This window comes from Entelurus aequoreus, linkage group LG21 (genome assembly GCF_033978785.1).
Source record: "Entelurus aequoreus isolate RoL-2023_Sb linkage group LG21, RoL_Eaeq_v1.1, whole genome shotgun sequence".
NCBI classification, from domain to species: domain Eukaryota; kingdom Metazoa; phylum Chordata; class Actinopteri; order Syngnathiformes; family Syngnathidae; genus Entelurus; species Entelurus aequoreus.
The window spans coordinates 3794130-3814043 of NC_084751.1; the positions used below are offsets into that span (position 1 = coordinate 3794130).

The 19914-nt window shown below is 38.5% G+C and overlaps 1 protein-coding gene across 2 annotated transcripts in view; it reads left to right on the top strand.

Moving 5' to 3' along the window:
- Nucleotides 1-19914, top strand: part of LOC133639111 (mediator of RNA polymerase II transcription subunit 13-like) — a 333705-nt gene that overhangs the window by 304934 nt on the left and 8857 nt on the right. For both annotated transcript variants that reach the window (XM_062032256.1, XM_062032257.1), the window contains exons 17-27: nucleotides 31-959; nucleotides 1151-1330; nucleotides 2628-2857; nucleotides 4918-5116; nucleotides 5192-5453; nucleotides 6928-7180; nucleotides 9436-9624; nucleotides 10685-10908; nucleotides 10993-11135; nucleotides 14673-14831; nucleotides 14935-15099. In XM_062032256.1, coding sequence (XP_061888240.1) covers nucleotides 31-959; nucleotides 1151-1330; nucleotides 2628-2857; nucleotides 4918-5116; nucleotides 5192-5453; nucleotides 6928-7180; nucleotides 9436-9624; nucleotides 10685-10908; nucleotides 10993-11135; nucleotides 14673-14831; nucleotides 14935-15099 — 2933 coding nt within the window. The remainder of the gene's footprint in view (nucleotides 1-30; nucleotides 960-1150; nucleotides 1331-2627; nucleotides 2858-4917; nucleotides 5117-5191; nucleotides 5454-6927; nucleotides 7181-9435; nucleotides 9625-10684; nucleotides 10909-10992; nucleotides 11136-14672; nucleotides 14832-14934; nucleotides 15100-19914) is intronic.

A 19914-nucleotide genomic window follows, 5' to 3' on the forward strand; every position in this document is an offset into this window, starting at 1 on the left:
ACCATGTAAAAAGTGTACGAACCTTTTCAGAAACATCCCAAGCGTGGGCGCCCTCACCGACCAGGACTACAACCAGATGAGCGGCACCACGGCGTCAGTGAGCACCACCATGGGCATCCTCCCCTCCCCGGCCACCCCTCGTTTCTCCGTGCCCACGCCGCGGACCCCTCGCACGCCGCGGGGCATGAACCCCGCCAGCTCGGGCCAAAGCTCGGTGAAGCAGGACGGCACGGAGCTGAGCTCCCCGGTCTCCACCCCGTCCACAGGCCTGCCCCTGAGCTCGGTGGAGCACCTGGCCCGGCCCGGCGCCTGCCTGCCCGAGACCCACAGCCTGTACGCCATACTCCTCCTCTCCGACTCCGTCCTCAACGTCTTCAAGGACCGCAACTTTGACAGCTGCTGCATCTGCGCGTGCAACATGAACGTGAAGGGGGCGGACGTCGGGGTGTACATCCCCGACTCCACCTGCGAGGATCAGTACCGCTGCATGTGCGGCTTCAGCGCCATCGTGAACAGGCAGCTGGCGCACGGGACGGGACTCTTCCTGGAAGACGAGCTGGATATTTACGGCCGCTCCTCCGAGGTGGGCCGGGCGGCTGAGAGGAGACTTGCGCTTTGTCGCCGGGACCCCACTTTGGGCGACCCCAAAGCGAAGAGAGCGCAGGATGCGGCGCCCGCCTCTTCATCGGTCATGATCCTCCTCCAGGAGCAGTCCTCGCAGCCTATATCGTCCCTGGCGTCCCTGCACCTCCCTCACGGCTACTCCGGCTATTCCCGTAAAGGGGCGCTGCTCCAGAGCTGGATGTCGGAGAAGCAGTGGGCGGACGGGAGCGACACGTGTGTGGAGTGCTACAATGCCTTGGAACAAGGGCTGCAGTATGTGGACAATCCCACTGGAGGGAAAGTGGATCCTGCTGTAGTCCGGAGTACAGTTCTCCATCCCTGGCCTCACACGAACGGTAAGAAGCCGGACAAAAACCCTTAAATTAAACCTCTGGGGTTGATAATTTTTGTGATTTTTTTTGTATTTTTTTTTGTATGGATGTGTCCCATGTTGTTCATGTTTCCTCGGCGTACCAGGCTCTCGTTAACACGTGTGTATCTGTTCTGTGTGCGCTTGTTTTCCGTGTCGGCTCTTGGCCGCCGACAGTGGTGGACATGAGCATGTTGTCGTCCCAGGACATGGTGCGCATGCTGCTGTCCCTGCAGCCCTTCCTGCAGGACGCCATCCAGAAGAAGAGAACGGGGCGGACTTGGGATAACATCCAGCACGTCCAGGGTCCTCTCACCTGGCAGCAGTTCCATAAGATGGCGGGGAGAGGCTCGTACGGTGAGGAGACATAACCCCTCCTCTTAAAGGCCTACTGAAATGCGATTTTCGTATTTTAACGGGGATAGCAGGTCCATTCTATGTGTCATACTTGATCATTTCGCGATATTGCCATATTTTTGCTGACATGATTTAGTAGAGAACATCGACGATAAAGTTCGCAACTTTTGGTCGCTGCTAAAAAAAGCCTTGCCTGTACCGGAAGTAGCGTGACGTCACAGGTTGTGGAGCTCCTCACATCTGCACATTGTTTACAATCATGGCCACCAGCAGCGAGAGCGATTCGGACCGAGAAAGCGACGATTTCCCCATTAATTTGAGCGAGGATGAAAGTTTAGTGGATGAGGAAAGTGAGAGTGAAGGACTAGAGGGCAGTGGGAGCGATTCAGATTGGGGAAGATGCTGTGAGAGGCGGGTGGGACCTGATATTCAGCTGGGAATGACTAAAACAGTAAATAAACACAACACATATATATACTCTATTAGCCACAACACAACCAGGCTTGTATTTAATATGCCACAAATTAATCCCGCAAAACAAACACCTCCCCCCTCCCGTCCATATAACCCGCCAATACAAATCAAACACCTGCACAACACACTCAATCCCACGGCCCAAAGTACCGTTCACCTCCCCAAAGTTCATACAGAACATATATTTCCCCAAAGTTACACACGTGACATGCACATAGCGGCACGCAGGTACGGGCAAGCGATCAAATGTTTGGAAGCCGCAGCTGCATACTCACGATACCGTGTATCCAACTCAAAGTCCTCCTGGTAAGAGTCTATGTTGTCCCAGTTCTCCACAGGCCAATGGTAAAGCTTGACTGTCATCTTTCGGGAATGTAAACAATGAAACACCGGCTACGTGTTTGTGTTGCTGCAGCCGGCCGCTAATACACCGCTTCCCACCTACAGCTTTCTTCTTTGCTGTCTCCATTGTTCATTGAACAAATTGCAAAAGATTCACCAACACAGATGTCCAGAATACTGTGGAATTTTGCGATGAAAACAGACGCCTTAATAGCTGGCCACCATGCTGTCCCAAAATGTCCTCTACAATCCGTGACGTCACGCGCAGGCTTCACCATACCGAGACGTTTTCAGCAGGATATTTCGCGCAAAATTTAAAATTGCACTTTAGTAAGCTAACCCGGCCGTATTGGCATGTGTTGCAAAGTTAAGATTTCATCATTGATATATAAACTATCAGACTGCGTGGTCGGTAGTAGTGGGTTTCAGTAGGCCTTTAAGAGTCTCTTGATCCCGGAACTCATCTGTTGAATTATTCCAGGTTCGGAGGAGTCTCCAGAGCCTTTGCCCATCCCCACGGTGCTGCTCGGCTATGACCGAGAGCGAGACTTCCTGGCGTTGTCCCCTCTGGCTTTGCCTTTCTGGGAGAAGCTTCTTCTGGAGCCCTACGGAGGACAACGGGATGCGGCGTATGTGGTACTTTGTCCCAACAGCCCTTCTCTGTTGGCTGCAGCCCGAACCTACTTCCAGGAGCTCAGTGCTGTTTATGAGGTAGGAGATCAGCAAGCATTGTAATGCATCTGGAAGTGGAACTTGGATTTATTTTAGAGTAGAAGCCCTCATAACGTCGTTATGAGGGCTGCTATCTTTATATATATATATATATATATATATATATATATATATATATATATATATATATATATATATATATATATATATATATATATATATATATATATATATATATATATATATATATATATATATATATATATCTTATCTTTTTTTATTTTTTTTATTTTTTAATACACTGTAGCACTTTGAGATTGTTTACTCAATATAAAGTGCTTTTTACAAATAAAATCTATTATTATTATTATTATTGTTAGCGTCGCACTAGCCTAGCCACAGCAACACAGCAACACAGCACTTCCAGCCATGCACCAGTGAAGGTTAAGGCGAGCGAGGTTGCATTCAGGAACACCTGGAATTTTGAGTATCAAACATTACAACTCAAGTAAGTTGTTTTCTTGCACATTCTCTATGTTCTACATTGCTGGAATAACAATTTTTTGTTTTAATTCATTTTGAATGCATTACGTAGTTATTTAATTTATATTATTGAAGTATTTCAATCGTCACAAATAGCATTGTTTGGGGTTTTTTCTCCCCAAAAAATCCTCGTTTTCGATGTTTTAAGTACGGGCTTTGGGACCGTTTAAGTACTGGCACTGTTTTTATGGTACGGATTTGTTACTAATATTGGTTGAAATGTAAACAAAAAAAAAATCATTAAATGTGTGTATATATATATATATATATAATATATATATATATATATATATATATATATATATATATATATATATATATACACATTAGGGCTGCAACAACTAATCGATTAAATCGATTAAAATCGATTATAAAAATAGTTATCGATTAATTTAGTCATCGATTCGTTAGATCCATGCTATGCGCATGTGCAGAGGCTAATTTTTTTTATTATTATTTTTTTATAAACCTTTATTTATAAACTGCAACATTTACAAACAGCTGAGAAACAATAATCAAAATAAGTATGGTGCCAGTAGGCTGTTTTTTTTCAATAAAATACTGGAAAGGATAGAAATGTAGTTTGTCTCTTTTATCCGATTATTAATCGATTAATCGAAGTAATAATCAACAGATTAATCGATTATCAAATTAGTTGTTAGTTGCAGCCCTAATATACATATATATACATATACATATATATGTATATATAAACATATGTATATGTATGTGTATGTGTATGTATATATAGCATATATGTATATATAGCATATTATATTTACATAGTTTACATAGCTGTGTACTATACTGTACTGCTATAAAAGCTGTACTTGGACTGCTCTAAAGCAGGGTTTTTTTTTTAACCTTTTTGACGTTGGGACAATTTTCCCACTACAAATATTAACGCTGAATTAGTAATTTTACTCTTGATTTTAATTGTATTCAATAATTATATTGAACCTACTTACAGTTTAACAGGATAACAGGATGATATGAAAGCATGTATTAATCACAAAGATTATTATCAAGGTTTAGGTCAGGCTGATTACAAAATAAATACTAATTGAATATACTGCAAAAGAAGAGCTGACGAAAAATACAACATATACAGTACAACAAATGTACCTACGCAGTGCTATGATAAACTATTTAAATTAATAATAAACAATAATAATGTAGGTTTCTTAACTAAACTGTCAATAAAATAAAGTGCAAATGAAAATACAGCTTCACCACTTTTGTAATAATTTTTGCGCTTAAGAAACTTCTCTATGACATTAGTTTCAGACTTGTTTGATATTGTCGTTACTGCCACAAGTGGTGGAAAAGTGCATTACAACTGACTACCGTGGCGGCCCATACGGACCACAGCTGAGAAACAAAAACAGATATTTTTTTGCTTGCGGTCCAACAATGGGCCCTGTGGTTCAGAAACACTGCTCTAAAGTATATCCAAGTTTCCTTTCGTTTGTCCCCTGTCGTAAAAAAATCCTTGGCTGTACTCACTTTTATGAGATACTGTACGTTCCCTAATGAGAGAATGACTTCATCCCTAGACGTGTCGTCTCGGGAAGCACCGTCCTTTGGCCAAGGTGTCCCGGGATGGGATAATGCGCGTGGGGGAGGAGGTGGAGTCAGAAAGGCTGGAGGAGCTGGATGTGGGCCAGTGGTTGACGGGTTCCTGGGCAGGGGAGCAGCACACAGACAACCTCAGTAAACTCAAACTGTACGCCTACGCCTGCAAGCAGCAGCTCGGTAAGGACGTTCAGTAATCTCGGTCACTACCAAAGTCCAAATCTGCGCAGCTAACTCACTTTGTCCCTCACTTAGGTCCTCAGCTGTCAGTCCTACCCTTGGACAGCTCGCTTCTAATACCACCGAAAGTTCCACCACCCGCACCGTCGGCCCAGCCGGCCTCCTCCACGTCCGATGCCGAACCTCCTCCGGGGGCTCTGGGTACAGCAAATGCCTCGGTCCCAACCGGCGCACCTTCGGGCCAGACCACAGGGGAGACGATACAAGGAGGGGGCGGTGACTCTAAAGGACCCTCTGGTGGCACAACAGGCAGCACCCCAGCAGAGAACCCTGAAATGTAAGACAAGAAGAAAATCAGGTTTTGGTTTGGTTCACAACGATGATAAGATGTACCATTTTATATTCTAGGGTGTGGTTCTTTGGTTACAGCATGTAACGGTACGGTGGAGAATGAGACGGCAGGGATGTAGTTTATTAATATATAAGAATGAAGTGTGTGACTAATCCAAATATATATGGTGTGACTATGTGAAGCGATTATATGTAGAGTGTTACCGGGTGGTGTTGAAGGTGCGTGTTGAGATCGGTGCGGAAGTCCAGAAAGGGCAAGGCAGGCTCAGAGGTCCGGGGGACAGGCAGGTGGTCAGGGGCTGGAGCGAGGCGTCGTTGTCCGGGAAGGCAGCAGGAAGTCCAGAGGGGAACCGGGGAGGGTCAGGGGCTGGAGCGAGGCGTCGTTGTCCAGGGGCAGGCGTGACGTCGAGATCCGGGAAGGCAGCAGGAAGTCCAGAGGGGATCCGGGGAGGGTCAGGGGCTGGAGGGTCAGGGGCTGGAGGAGGCGCCGTTGTCCGGGGGAAGGCGTGAGGTCGAGATCCGGGAATGCAGCAGGAAGTCCAGAGGGGATCCGGGGAGGGTCAGGGGCTGGAGCGAGGCGTCATTGTCCGGGAAGGCAGCAGGAAGTCCAGAGGGGATCCGGGGAGGGTCAGGGGCTGGAGCGAGGCGTCGTTGTCCGGGGGAAGGCGTGACGTCGAGATCCGGGAAGCCAGCAGGAAGTCCAGAGGGGATCCGGGGAGGGTCAGGGTACTGGAGCGAGGCGTCGTTGTCCGGGGGCAGGCGTGAGGTTGAGATCCGGGAAGGCAGCAGGAAGTCCAGAGGGGATCCGGGGAGGGTCGGGGGCTGGAGCGAGGCGCCGTTATCCGGGTGCAGGCGTGAGGTCGAGATCCGGGAAGGCAGCAGGAAGTCCAGAGGGGATCCGGGGAGACGAGACACACAGCTCGAAACCAGGGAATGACGAAGGGCTGCTGGATGACGACACAGGACAAGACACAATGAGCACGAAGGAGGGTAAACACAAAGAGCGAGTAAGCACATAGGCAAGGAAGCTAGAGGCGTGTAAGGCTTACTGTACTAGTACAAGTAGCTACGTTTTGGCACTGGAACGCAAGACACGCTGGCTTAAGAAGGCAGCGTTCTCATCAGCGTCAGGTGTGTTGATTGTAGAGTGAGTGCGGCTGCTCCATCCATCCATCCATTTTCTACCACTTATTCCTTTCGGGGTGGCGGGGGGCGCTGCAGCCTATCTCAGCTACAATCGGGCGGAAGGCGGGGTACACCCTGGACAAGTCGCCACCTCTTCGCTGTGTACTTATTTTGATTATTATTAATTCTCAATTATTTAAAAAAAAAAGCCGTTACAGAACCTGGAGGTTCTGCTACGGAGGCTGCGGAACCTCTTTCCAGAGTCCAGCAGTGAAAACAGTCCTTGGTGGTCTGCTGGCAACCCTTGAACCAACACATCTCCCTTTATCTTCTAGCACCGCCGAGCAGTCCCGGATCGGCATCCCGACCAGCGCCGACTCGACGGACAGCCGCACCAACCCACCGGCCGTTGTCGTTTACATCGTGGATGCTTTCCTCAGCTCCACCGGAGCCAGGAACGAAGGAGGGGAGGATGAGGAAGGCGACGAAGTAGAAGCAGGGAGTGTCTGGCTGCTCGGGCTTCTTCGCTGCTACACGGAGATGCTCAACACCTTACCCGACACCATAAGACCTGCACTGGTTCTACAGGTAACACGAGCAACAGGCAAACCAGGACTATACAGTTTTTTTTAAAATTTGCTTACACATAATTTGACTAACTGTGTGTCTTTTTTTCAAAGGGATTTACAGACTTTTCCAAACACAACCTTCAGTTTTCTTAATCCCTAGATTATTTGCTAAATGACACACTTCGCTCAAAACATACGCCCATTCATCAAAATAAAGCAAGCATTTGTAAAAATGCAGTTTTATTGTCATCTCACTCACACAGACTTCAAATGATAAGACACTATTGGAGTGAGTTACCCAGAACAGTGATAAATACAAAACACATTTGTAAAAAAACCTATTTTACTATAAGAAATCACATGTTTGAGGCATATGCGATGAATGATTACTGTAACTTGACAAAATATATTGGCAAATCCACAGCAATCGTCATTGTTTACTTTGAAGTAGGCCAATATGTAAAGACCTGAAGAGAAAGTCAAAATATCCTGTAATCTTTTCAACAACTGCTCAACAATGAAGCTGCAAACGGCAAATATTTATTTTTACCACAGTCAGGTAAAGTAACACATCAAAATGCCCCAAATATGTGGTTTCTTATAGTAAAATAGGAGTTTTGTTATGTATACAGGGGGAGTAGTGACGGCACAGTTCCACAAGGGGGTGATGTTGCTCTGTTTTATTATATATATGCATAATATATATAATAATGCACAATACTAAATATATATATATACTAAACAAGAGAATGGAGTGTGACTAATCCAAAAGGGGTGTATGGTGGGAGACTATGTGTATGAAAGATTAGCTGTTGAGTATTACCGAATTGTTGGATGAGGAAAGCAGACAAGTCTGTGATCCAAGTGGGAGGTGTGTGGGGCTGAGAGAGGCGCCAAGGGGTCCGTGTGCAAAGCGGAGGTCGAGGATGAAGGGAGGCAGTCCAGTATCCAGAGGGGAATAACAGGAGAACACGGGAAGCAACAGGTAGCTGAAGATTAAGTTCCGGCAAGGATCCTTGGGTCCACTGGTCTTTATACAGCTCGCCCTCATCAGTCCCAGGTGTGCAGATTGCTGATCGCCCACAGCCTGTGGGCGTGACGCGGCCAGTGCGAGCAGGGGCGTGTGTCGGCGTGCTGCCAACAGAGGTGCCGGCAGACCCAGTTGCCGGACAAAAGCAGATTTGAGCCCGTGCTGTAACAGGTTTTTACAAATGTGTTTCTTATTTATCACTGTTCTGGGTAACTCACTCCAATAGTGTCTTATCATTTGAAGTCTGTGTGAGTGAGATGACAATAAAACTGCATTTTGATGAATGGGCATGTGTTTTGACCGAAGTGTGTCATTTTGCAAATAATGTAGGAATTCATAAAATGTAATGTTGTGTTTGGAAAAGTGTGTAAATCCTTTTGGAAAAAAAAGACACGCAGTTAGTATGTACAAAATCACGGACCTTCTTCTGCTTGCCCCTTTGGACTTGTCTGCTTTCCTCATCCAACAATTCGGTAATATTCAACAGCTAATCTTTCATACACATAGTCTCCCACAATACACCCCTTTTGGATTAGTCACACTCCATTCTCATGTTTAGTATATATATATATTTAGTATTTTGTATTATTATATATATTATGCATATATATAATAAAACAGAGCAACATTACCCCCTTGTGGAACTGTGCCGTCACTACTCCCCCTGTATACATAACAAAACTCCTATTTTACTATAAGAAATCACATTTTGCCTCACATTTTTAGCATATGTGATGTATGATTACTGTAACTTGACAAACTATATTGGCAAATCCACAGCAATCGTCATTGTTGAAGTGGGCCTATATGTAAGGACCAAAAGAGAAAGTAAAATAATCCTGTAATCTTTACAACAACTGCTCAACAATGAAGCTGCAAAACTGCAAATATTTATTTTTACCACAGTCAGGTAAAGTAACACATCACAGTCGTCAACAATGACATGCAGTACAAACTAAAAGCTGTATTGAACAAAAATCTGGAGATTTTTGTTCAATACACAATGCTAGTGTATCACGATCGTTATATGTGTGCAAGATGGGAAGGTGTGTGTAAAGCATTGTGTGTAAAATTTCGCAAAAACTGTGAAGCAGAGTCTATGCCTAATATTAGGCAAACCTGCACAGTGGTTTTGTTTACTATGTGTAGACTTTTGTTAACTGTCTGAACATTTAAAATTGAGTGTGCAAGCAATTGGAAAAAAAAACGGTATTATACTTGACGGCTCCTCCGGCATCCTACAGGTGGTGCCATGTCAGTACCTCCTCCAGCCTGCCAGCGGGGAAAGCCGTTTGTACCTTCAGCAGCTGCGCTCCTTGGCCTTCTCCTGCTACTCCCAATGCAGACGCCTGCTGCCCCAGCACACACACATCAAGTCCCTGACAGGCTTTGGACCCGTGTCCACTGTCACGTCTGTCCTTAAGAGTCCTGATGTAAGTGGAACGTCTCCTACACTGCATGCCATTTTACAGTATCAAGTACCATACCAACAATGAATTCATAACATGAGGAAAAGTGTTATACTATGACAATAAAGCAAAGTCGTAGTGTAAAAATAACTTTTATAACAGTACACATTTTAAAGCAGGCAGCAAACTACTCTTGTCTTCTTGTTTGATATTATTGTACACTACCATAATTAACCACCAATCAATCAAAGTGTATTTATACAGCCCCAAATCACAAGTGTCTCAAACGTCTTCAGAGGAGCAAATTTCGAATGTTTTATAGACGTTTAAGTCAGTATTTTTTTCCAGATGTGCAAACTTTCTGATTCTTTCAACTTTCTAGCGTTTTATTATTATACCGCCGCCTCTTTGAGCTGTAATTTGACCCCCTTAACATGCTTCAAAACTCACCAAATTGGACACACACATCAGGACTGGCAAAAATTGCGATCTAATCAAAAAAACCAAACCCCAAAACTCAAAATTGCGCTCTAGCGCCCCCTAGGACGAAAACACGGACAAAACTGCCTGTAACTCCCAGTAGGAATGTCGTAGAGACATGAAACAACTATGCAGGTCTCTCTTAGACCCATTTTTCATACACTGACAACCCCCAGCAAAAATCAACAGGAAGTTTGCAATTCCCCCTTCAAAACAAAAGTTGTGTAAAAACAGTCACCTTTTTTTCAAATATTATCTCCTCTGAGCGCGTTTGTCGTGTCGGCTTCAAATTAGCACAGGAGAGAGATTGAACCCTTCTGATTAAAAGTTGATGAAAGAGTTTTAATTACTGCTCCGGTTTGGATTTTATGAGCCCTCAAAGCCGGTCCCGGCCATCGCTGCTTGCAGCTTTAATTATTCTTATTCTTTTAAAATGACATCTTTATACCTCAAAAATACTTTTGTTATACCTAAATGTCTCTCCTCATAACATGTACTTTTTAGAAGTAAAAGTCAACCTTTTCCTCATATTCCTATGACATGATTGTTGTTTACATGGTCCTAGTATTTTCTTTAGAGAGTTAACATGCAAATGTGTCCTCAGCATCCCAGCCCGGTGCATCTCTACTCTCCCCCCTTCATCCTGGGTCCGACCCGAGCCAAGCAGCCGGAACCCGGAGAGATATGGGCAGAAGTTCCTCCCAGATATAACGTGCTCTTTGTGGGCTACTGCCTGTCACATGACCAGCGCTGGATCCTGGTGTCGTGCACCGACCAGCAAGGAGAACTCCTGGAGACGAGCATCATCAACATCGACGTTCCCAACAGGTTTGTGGACTTCTTTCATCGCGGTACTCTTCTCTTTGCACTTTTAAGTATTTTGTCCCCCCCCCCCCCCCCCCCCCCCCGCAGGTCTCGGCGCCCTAAAGTGTCCGCTCGGAAGATGGGTCTGCAGAAGCTGTGGGAGTGGTGTATCGGCATCATCCAGATGACGTCGCTACCGTGGAGGATCGTGATTGGTCGATTAGGCAGACTAGGGCACGGCGAGCTCAAAGGTGAGTAACCCGGCATCATGTGATGGATCAAAGTTGGGTTCCTCAATTCTATAAACAACTTAATGACCATGACAGCAGCTGGTTGTGAACATATTACTATTCTTTTAATGTACATATTAGAGATGTCCGATAATATCGGCCTGCCGATATTATCGGCCGATATATGCGTTAAAATGTAATATCGGAAATTATCGGTATCGGTTTTTTTATTATCGGTTTTTTTATTTTTTTATTTTAGTTTTTTTTATTTTTATTAAATCAACATAAAAAACACAAGATACACTTACAATTAGTGCACCAACCCAAAAAACCTCCCTCCCCCATTTACACTCATTCACACAAAAGGGTTGTTTCTTTCTGTAATTAATTATCTGGTTCCTACATTATATATCAATATATATCAATACAGTCTGCAAGGGATACAGTCCGTAAGCACACATGATTGTGCGTGCTGCTGGTCCACTAATAGTACTAACCTTTAACAGTTAATTTTACTAATTTTCATTCATTACTAGTTTCTATGTAACTGTTTTTATATTGTTTTACTTTCTTTTTTATTCAAGAAAATGTTTTTAATTTATTTATCTTATTTTACTAATTTTTTAAAAAAGTACCTTATCTTCACCATACCTGGTTGTCCAAATTAGGCATAATAATGTGTTAATTCCACGACTGCATATATCGGTTGATATCGGTATCGGTTGATATCGGTATCGGTAATTAAAGAGTTGGACAATATCGGAATATCGGATATCGGCAAAAAGCCATTATCGGACATCCCTAGTACATATACATGTACATCATGTAAATATAGACCTGGCAATTTATGTACTTAGATAGTGTCTGTCCAATAAAAAGCATGCACATCCAAATGTGGTGATTTTTAATTATTTTCTTTGTCAAAACAGTACTAATCTAACTATTCTCAAATACATGCTTTTTATTGGAACGATTAATGATGACTTAGAGCACATGTGTCAAACTCAAGGCCCGTTAAGCTTTTCAATCTGGCCCGCCGGACATTCCCAAATAATTTTTTTTAGATCTTTAAGATGGAAAGTGTAGCTGCCATTATGATGTGCAGTGATGTTTTCAAATGACCGTAAGTCTTCAACTATACAAAGTATTTCAATGGTTGGAATCTGCGCTTTTGCATGATGTACTAGTTACTATGGTAATCTAATCAGTTACTATGGTAATCTATTTAGTTACTATGGTAATGTAAGTCACAGCAGCTCAGACGAGGCACCAAGCAGTGTGGGTGCGGAGCGTTTCCACAGAGTGTTTCCAGAGCGGCCAGCCTGAAATGCGGGTGTCAGGGACATAGATTTTTACAACCAAGTTCTAAAGCTTAGTGATATATCAGATATATCAGGGTTTTTTTTTTTTACCCTTCGCGTTCATATTTCGCTGCGTTTGGTGCATTTTTGTTGCGTTTCGCTTGATTGTAAAATATGTGGATGGAGAGGGGGTGTGACATTCATATGTTGTCAATATTCAGTGTTTTATCGACCATAGTTAATATTGTAAATCCCACATAATTTATTTTCATGTATATTCTGGGTGTCTCATTCAGTTAAAAAATTTAAAAATTCCATTCCGTTTCTTAAGGCGGTCTGTCATAACGTTTGTTGCGTTATTGTGCCCACACTCTTTTAGCAGGTGAGGTGCGCTACCTCATAAATATATAAATACATATATATATATATATATATATATATATATATATATATATATATATATATATATATATATATATATATATATATACATATATATATATATATATATATATATATATATATATATATATATATATATATATATATATATATATACATATATATATATATATATATATATATATATATATACATATATACACACACATATATATATATATATATATATATATTTATATATATATATACACACACATATATATATATACACATATACATACATATATATGTACACACACATATATATATATATATATATATATATATATATGTAAGCTGTGAAAATCTGCTGTACAGTATGTGTATATATATATATATATATATATATATATATATATATATATATATATATATATATATATATATATATATATATATATTAGGGCTGCAACAACTAATTGATTAAATCGATTAAAATCGATTATTAAAATAGTTGCCGATTAATTTAGTCATCGATTCGTTGGATCTATGCTATGCGCATGCAGGTTTTTTTTTTGTTTTTTTTTAATTAATTTTTTTATTTTTTTATTTATTATTTTTTTTAATAAACCTTTATTTATAAATTGCAACATTTACAAACAGCTGAGAAACAATAATCAAAATAAGTATGGTGCCAGTATGCTGTTTTTTTTCAATAAAATACTGGATAGGATAGAAATGTAGTTTGTCTCTTTTATCTGATTATTAATCGATTAATCGAAGTAATAATCGACAGATTAATAGATTATCAAATTAATCATTAGTTGCAGCCCTAATATATATATATATATATATATATATATATATATATATATATATATATATATATATATATATATATATATATATATATGTCTATATATATACATATGTATGTCTATATATATATATATATATATATATATATATATATGTATATGTACATATATATATGTGTGTGTGTGTGTGTGTGCGTGTATACATATGTGTGTATATGTATATACACATAGATAGATGGCAACAGCGGTCGGTCCTCACAACTACAGAAGTAAAATACTTTTTTTACTTTGTGTGTTTTCCATTTTGAAGTGAGGTTGCAACTCTCTACTCCCATCTAGTGCTAGATATATTTTTTTCATCGTTCTAGCTATAGTGGAAAGGGGGGCCCTCACAACCTACTGACCAAACGTGGGTCCACACAAAGGAGGCAAGACATGTATGTGTGTGTGTATGTGTGTGTGTATGTGTGTGCGTGTGTATACATATGTGTGTATATGTATATATACATAGATAGATGGATAGATATACTGGCCCCCAGACACATTTTTTCTTTAAATTTGGCCCCTCCGAGTCAAAATAATTGCCTGATTTAGAGGAATTAATATTTATACAGAATTATACAGATTGTTTATAAATGATGTGACTTTTTTGTTACAATCTAAAACAAAACAAAAAAATAATTTAGTTTTTTGGATTAAACAAACAAAAAATTTGGAGATACATGCTTTCCATTGGATTGAAAGTATGTATCGCTATTTTTGTGACTCATATGTTCTCTAATAAACAACAATGAGCTTTTTTTTTTTTAATGATATATCAAATGACATTTAAAAAGTATAATTTTTTTTTTTTTTTTTAAATACTTGGTTGTTGTTTTCACACTGCAGAGTTATGCAAAACCAATTTCGCCAAGAAATTATCCACAAACGAATATGGATAAAAATGTATATTTTTTACACAGAAATGAGAAATGTAGTTGTCTTTTCTTCCATCACGCTGCTGTAATTCAAAGATTGTGCCCGCTTTAAACCCATTTTTCTCTGATATTTCTTCAAAGACTGGAGCTCTCTCCTCGGGGAGCACTCGTTACATTCGATAGGACGCCAGCTCAGGGAGGCCTGTCGCATGTGTGGGATCTCCGCCGCCGACACCCCCTCCATCCTCAGTGCCTGCCTCGTCGCCATGGAGCCGCAGGGCTCCCTTGTGGTCATGCCGGGTAAGTGTGGCGGACATTTTTTATTCTTTCAAGTTTGCTGCGCCTCACACTTTTTAAAAAAAAGCGCTGGTGTGCTGGTGTTGACCTTTTGCTCCGCGTTCAGACGCCGTGACGATGGGCTCGGTGTTTGGCCGCAGCACCGCTCTCAACCTGCAGACCTCGCAGCTCAACACGCCTCAGGACGCCTCGTGCACGCACATCCTCGTCTTCCCCACGTCCGCCACCACCCAGCTGGCGCCCAGCTCCTACCCTACGGAGGACAATAACGGTATTTACTCATTCAATTCCACAATAGCAACCTAAATTGTGAATAGTTAAGTTATATTAAAATGTACATAAATGTGTCACAATGCTAGGGCTTTACGAATTTTGTTGCATTTCGTTAACATTATTACATTTTGGCTTTTTGGCTAGCATTAAAACAATGCTTGCACGATGTGGCATTTTTTATTGGCTACATTTTACACACATTTTCATTTTCTAACATTTTTTTCAAAGTAAAAGTCTTTTTCTAAATGTTTTAAATTTAGTATTGTCAATATACATTTTAATTCATTATTTAGCATTTTCCACTAACTTTTTTTAAAGACTGCAACAGAAATTTTGGATTTTTGATATTGGACATTTAGATAAAAGTTCATGAATTTTTTGACAGCCATAAATTAATATTAACAGAAAAATGTGTAATTTGAAGCTGGGTGGATGTACAGAATTTGGTTCTTGCAGAGTTTTACTTTAGCATTTTAGTTTATTGATAATAATATATTGTTTTGAAAAGAATAACTGATGGATGAATTACTTTTTAACTTTGAAACAATTTGAAATTAAATATAAATCATGTGTTTTGGAGCTGAAAACATTTGAATTGCAGCCATTTTTCAAATGTATGTTGTGGCATTTTTTATTGGCTGCATTTCACAAACTTTTTCCTATTTTAAGATTTTTCTTTTTTTAAATCAAATCTTTTTCTAGATTTTTGAAAAATCACAAAAAATCAATGTTGATAACTGGGACAAAATATATTGGATTTTTGAATAATTATTTTGAACCCCAATGAATGAATATTAACAGCAAAATATGTCATGTAAAGATGGGTGGATTCATTTTACTTTTACAATTTTACACTGTACTTTAGTGTGATAGTTTATTGATTAGATAAATTTACAAAAAGTAAAATGTAATAATATTTACTTTCCAAGTTTAAAACAATTGAAAATTAAATACAAATTTTGCGTTTTGGGGTCAACAGTTTAAATTTCAGCCATTTTTCCTTGTGGCGATTTTAATTGGCCACGTTTCTCACAAGGTTTTTCCTATTTTAAGATGGTTTTTTTTCCAAATCAACTAATTAAATTCAAATGAATAATGCAGCATTTTTCTCAAAATTGAATGAAGTCTGAGACAAAAACATTGAATATTTGATATTGGCTGTTAAGGGAAAATGTAGCATTTTGGGGCCCAAAAAATTTAAATATCAGCCACTTTTTGAGTGTCTTGTGGCATTTTTTTATTAGTTGCATTTCACAAACTTTTTCCTTATTTAAGATTTTTTTCTTTTTTTTTTAATCAAATCTTTTTCTAGATTTTTAAAAAATCAATTATGCAGCCTTTTCAACAAAAAATTTTGAAAACTGGGACAAAAATATTTGATTTTTGAATAATTATTTTGAATCCCAATGAATGAATATTAACAGCAAAAGATGGGTGGATTCATTTTATTTTACAGTTTTACACTCTATTTTCATGTGGTAGTTTATTGATTAAATTAATTTAAAAAAAATATAATTGAATAATATTTACTTTGCAACTCTAAAACAATCTAAAATTAAATACAAATTTTGCGTTTTGGGGTCAAAAGTTTACATATCAGCCATTTTTTCTTGTGGCGTTTTCAATTGGCCACATTTCTCACAAGATTTTTCCTATTTTAAGATGTTTTTTTTCCAAATCAAATCATTCAATTCAAATGAATAATGCAGCATTTTTCCTCAAAATTGAATGAAGAAAGAGACACAAATATGGAATATTTGATATCGGCTGTTAAGGGAAAATGTAGCATTTTGGGGCCTAAAAAATTTAAATATCAGCCACGTTTTGAGTGTCTTGTGGCATTTTTTTATTGGCTGCATTTCACAAACTTTTTCCTTATTTAAGATTTTTTCTTTTTTTTTTAATCAAATCTTTTTGTAGATTTTTTAAAAATCAATTATGCAGCCTTTTCAACAAAAAAAATTTGAAAACTGGGACAAAAATATTTGATTTTTGAATAATTATTTTGAACCCCAATAAATGAATATTAACAGCAAAAGATGGGTGGATTCATTTTATTTTACAGTTTTACACTCTATCTTCATGTGGTAGTTTATTGATTAAATTAATTTAAAAAAAGTTTCATTGAATAATATTTACTTTGCAACTTTAAAACAATCTAAAATTAAATACAAATTTTGCATTTTGGGGTCATATCAGCCATTTTTTCTTGTGGCGTTTTCAATTGGCCACATTTCTCACAAGATTTTTCCTATTTTAAGATGGTTTTTTTTACAAATCAAATCATTCAATTGAAATGAATAATGCAGCATTTTTCTCAAAATTGAATGAAGAAAGAGACAAAAACATTGAATATTTGATATCGGCTGTTAAGGGAAAATGTAGCATTTTGGGGCCCAAAAAATTTAAATATCAGCCACTTTTTGAGTGTCTTGTGGCATTTTTTTATTGGCTGCATTTCACAAAGTTTTTCCTAATTTAAGATTTTTTTATTTTTTTTAATCAAATCTTTTTCTAGATTTTTAAAAAATCAATTATGCAGCCTTTTCAACAAAATTTTTTGAAAACTGGGACAAAAATATTAGATTTTTGAATAATTATTTTGAACCCCAATGAATGAATATTAACAGCAAAAGATGGGTGGATTCATTTTATTTTACAGTTTTACACTCTATTTTCATGTGGTAGTTTATTGATTAAATTAATTTTTAAAAAGTATAATTGAATAATATTTACTTTGCAACTTTAAAACAATCTAAAATTAAATACAAATTTTGCGTTTTGGGGTCAAAAGTTTACATATCAGCCATTTTTTCTTGTGGCGTTTTCAATTGGCCACATTTCTCACAAGATTTTTCCTATTTTAAGATGTTTTTTTTTTCCAAATCAAATCATTCAATTCAAATGAATAATGCAGCATTTTTCTCAAAATTGAATGAAGAAAGAGACAAAAATATGGAATATTTGATATCGGCTGTTAAGGGAAAATGTAGCATTTTGGGGCCCAAAAAATTTAAATATCAGCCACTTTTTGAGTGTCTTGTGGCATTTTTTTATTGGCTGCATTTCACAAACTTTTTCCTTATTTAAGATTTTTTCATTTTTTTTAAATCAAATCTTTTTGTAGATTTTTTAAAAATCAATTATGCAGCCTTTTCAACAACATTTTTTGAAAACCGGGACAAAAATATTTGATTTCTGAATAATTATTTTGAACCCCAATGAATGAATATTAACAGCAAAATATGGATGGATTCATTTCATTTTACAGTTTTACACTCTATTTTCATGTGGTAGTTTATTGATTAAATTAATTTTAAAAAAGTATAATTGAATAATATTTACTTTGCAACTTTAAAACAACCTAAAATTAAAATACAAATTTTGCGTTTTGGGGTCAAAAGTTTACATATCAGCCATTTTTTCTTGTGGCGTTTTCAATTGGCCACATTTCTCACAAGATTTTTCCTACTTTAAGATGTTTTTTTTCCAAATCAAATCAAATCAAATCAAATCAAATCATTCAATTCAAATGAATAATGCAGCATTTTTCTGAAAAATTGAATGAAGAAAGAGACAAAAATATGGAATATTTGATATCGGCTGTTAAGGGAAAATGTAGCATTTTGCGGCCCAAAAAATGTAAATGTCAGCCACTTTTTGAGTGTCTTGTGGCATTTTTTTATTGGCTGCATTTCACAAACTTTTTCCTATTTTAAGATTTTTTTTTTTTTTAATAACGGACGCATTTTGGCTTAAAAACTAACGATAAAGGTGAAGTTATAACACTGAAACGCCCTCAGGAAGAGGTGCTTTAAGACATGGCTAGCTAGCTAGCTAGCGGCTAACATCCATCCGCCGTCGGCAGTGTTTTAGCGACTTCTAAATCACTAATCCTGGTCTCCATGGCGACAAATAAAGTACAAGTATCATCCCCTGCAGGACGAGGAATAGCTAAACATGCTTCACTACACACCGTAGCTCACCGGCGTCAAAATGTAAACAAACGCCATGGGTGGATTTACACCTAACATCCACGTATCTAGTCGATACTACTATGATTACGTCAATATTTTTTGGCATCGCAACATCTCCTTTCGTTTTTTTTAAAAATGTATTATATTTATAAACTCAGGAAATACGTCCCTGGACACATGAGGACTTTGAAATGACCAATGTATGATCCTGTAACGACTTGGTATCGGATCGTTACCCAAATTTGTGGTATCATCCAAAACTATTGTAAAGTATCAAACAACAGAAGAATAAGTGATTATTACATTTTAACAGAAGTGTAGATGGACACGTTAAAAGAGAAATTAAGCAGATATTAACATTAAATGAACAAGTAGATGAATAATTCATTTTCTACCACTTGTCCTTAATAATGTTGACAAAATAATAGAATGATACAATATGTTACTGCATATGTCAGCAGACTAATTAGGAGCCTTTGTTTGCTTACTTACTACTAAAAGACAAGTTGTCTTGTATGTTCACTATTTTATTTAAGGACTTAACTGCAATAAGAAACATATGTTTGATTTACCCTAAGATTTTTTGTTAAAATAAAGCCAATAATGCAATTTTTTTGTGGTCCCCTTCATATAAAAAAGTACCGAAAAGGACCAAAAAGTATCGGAATAATTTTAGTGCCGTTACCGGTACCAAAATATTGATATCGTTACAACACTAGTGTATGAAGTGAATGAAGCAAGACTGGATTATTTCCTGTTCTAGGGTTACCATCACTTTTTTTTTTCTTCCTCTATTGTAGTTGGTACCTTTTTTCTTTGTGTCTTGCATTTAATGA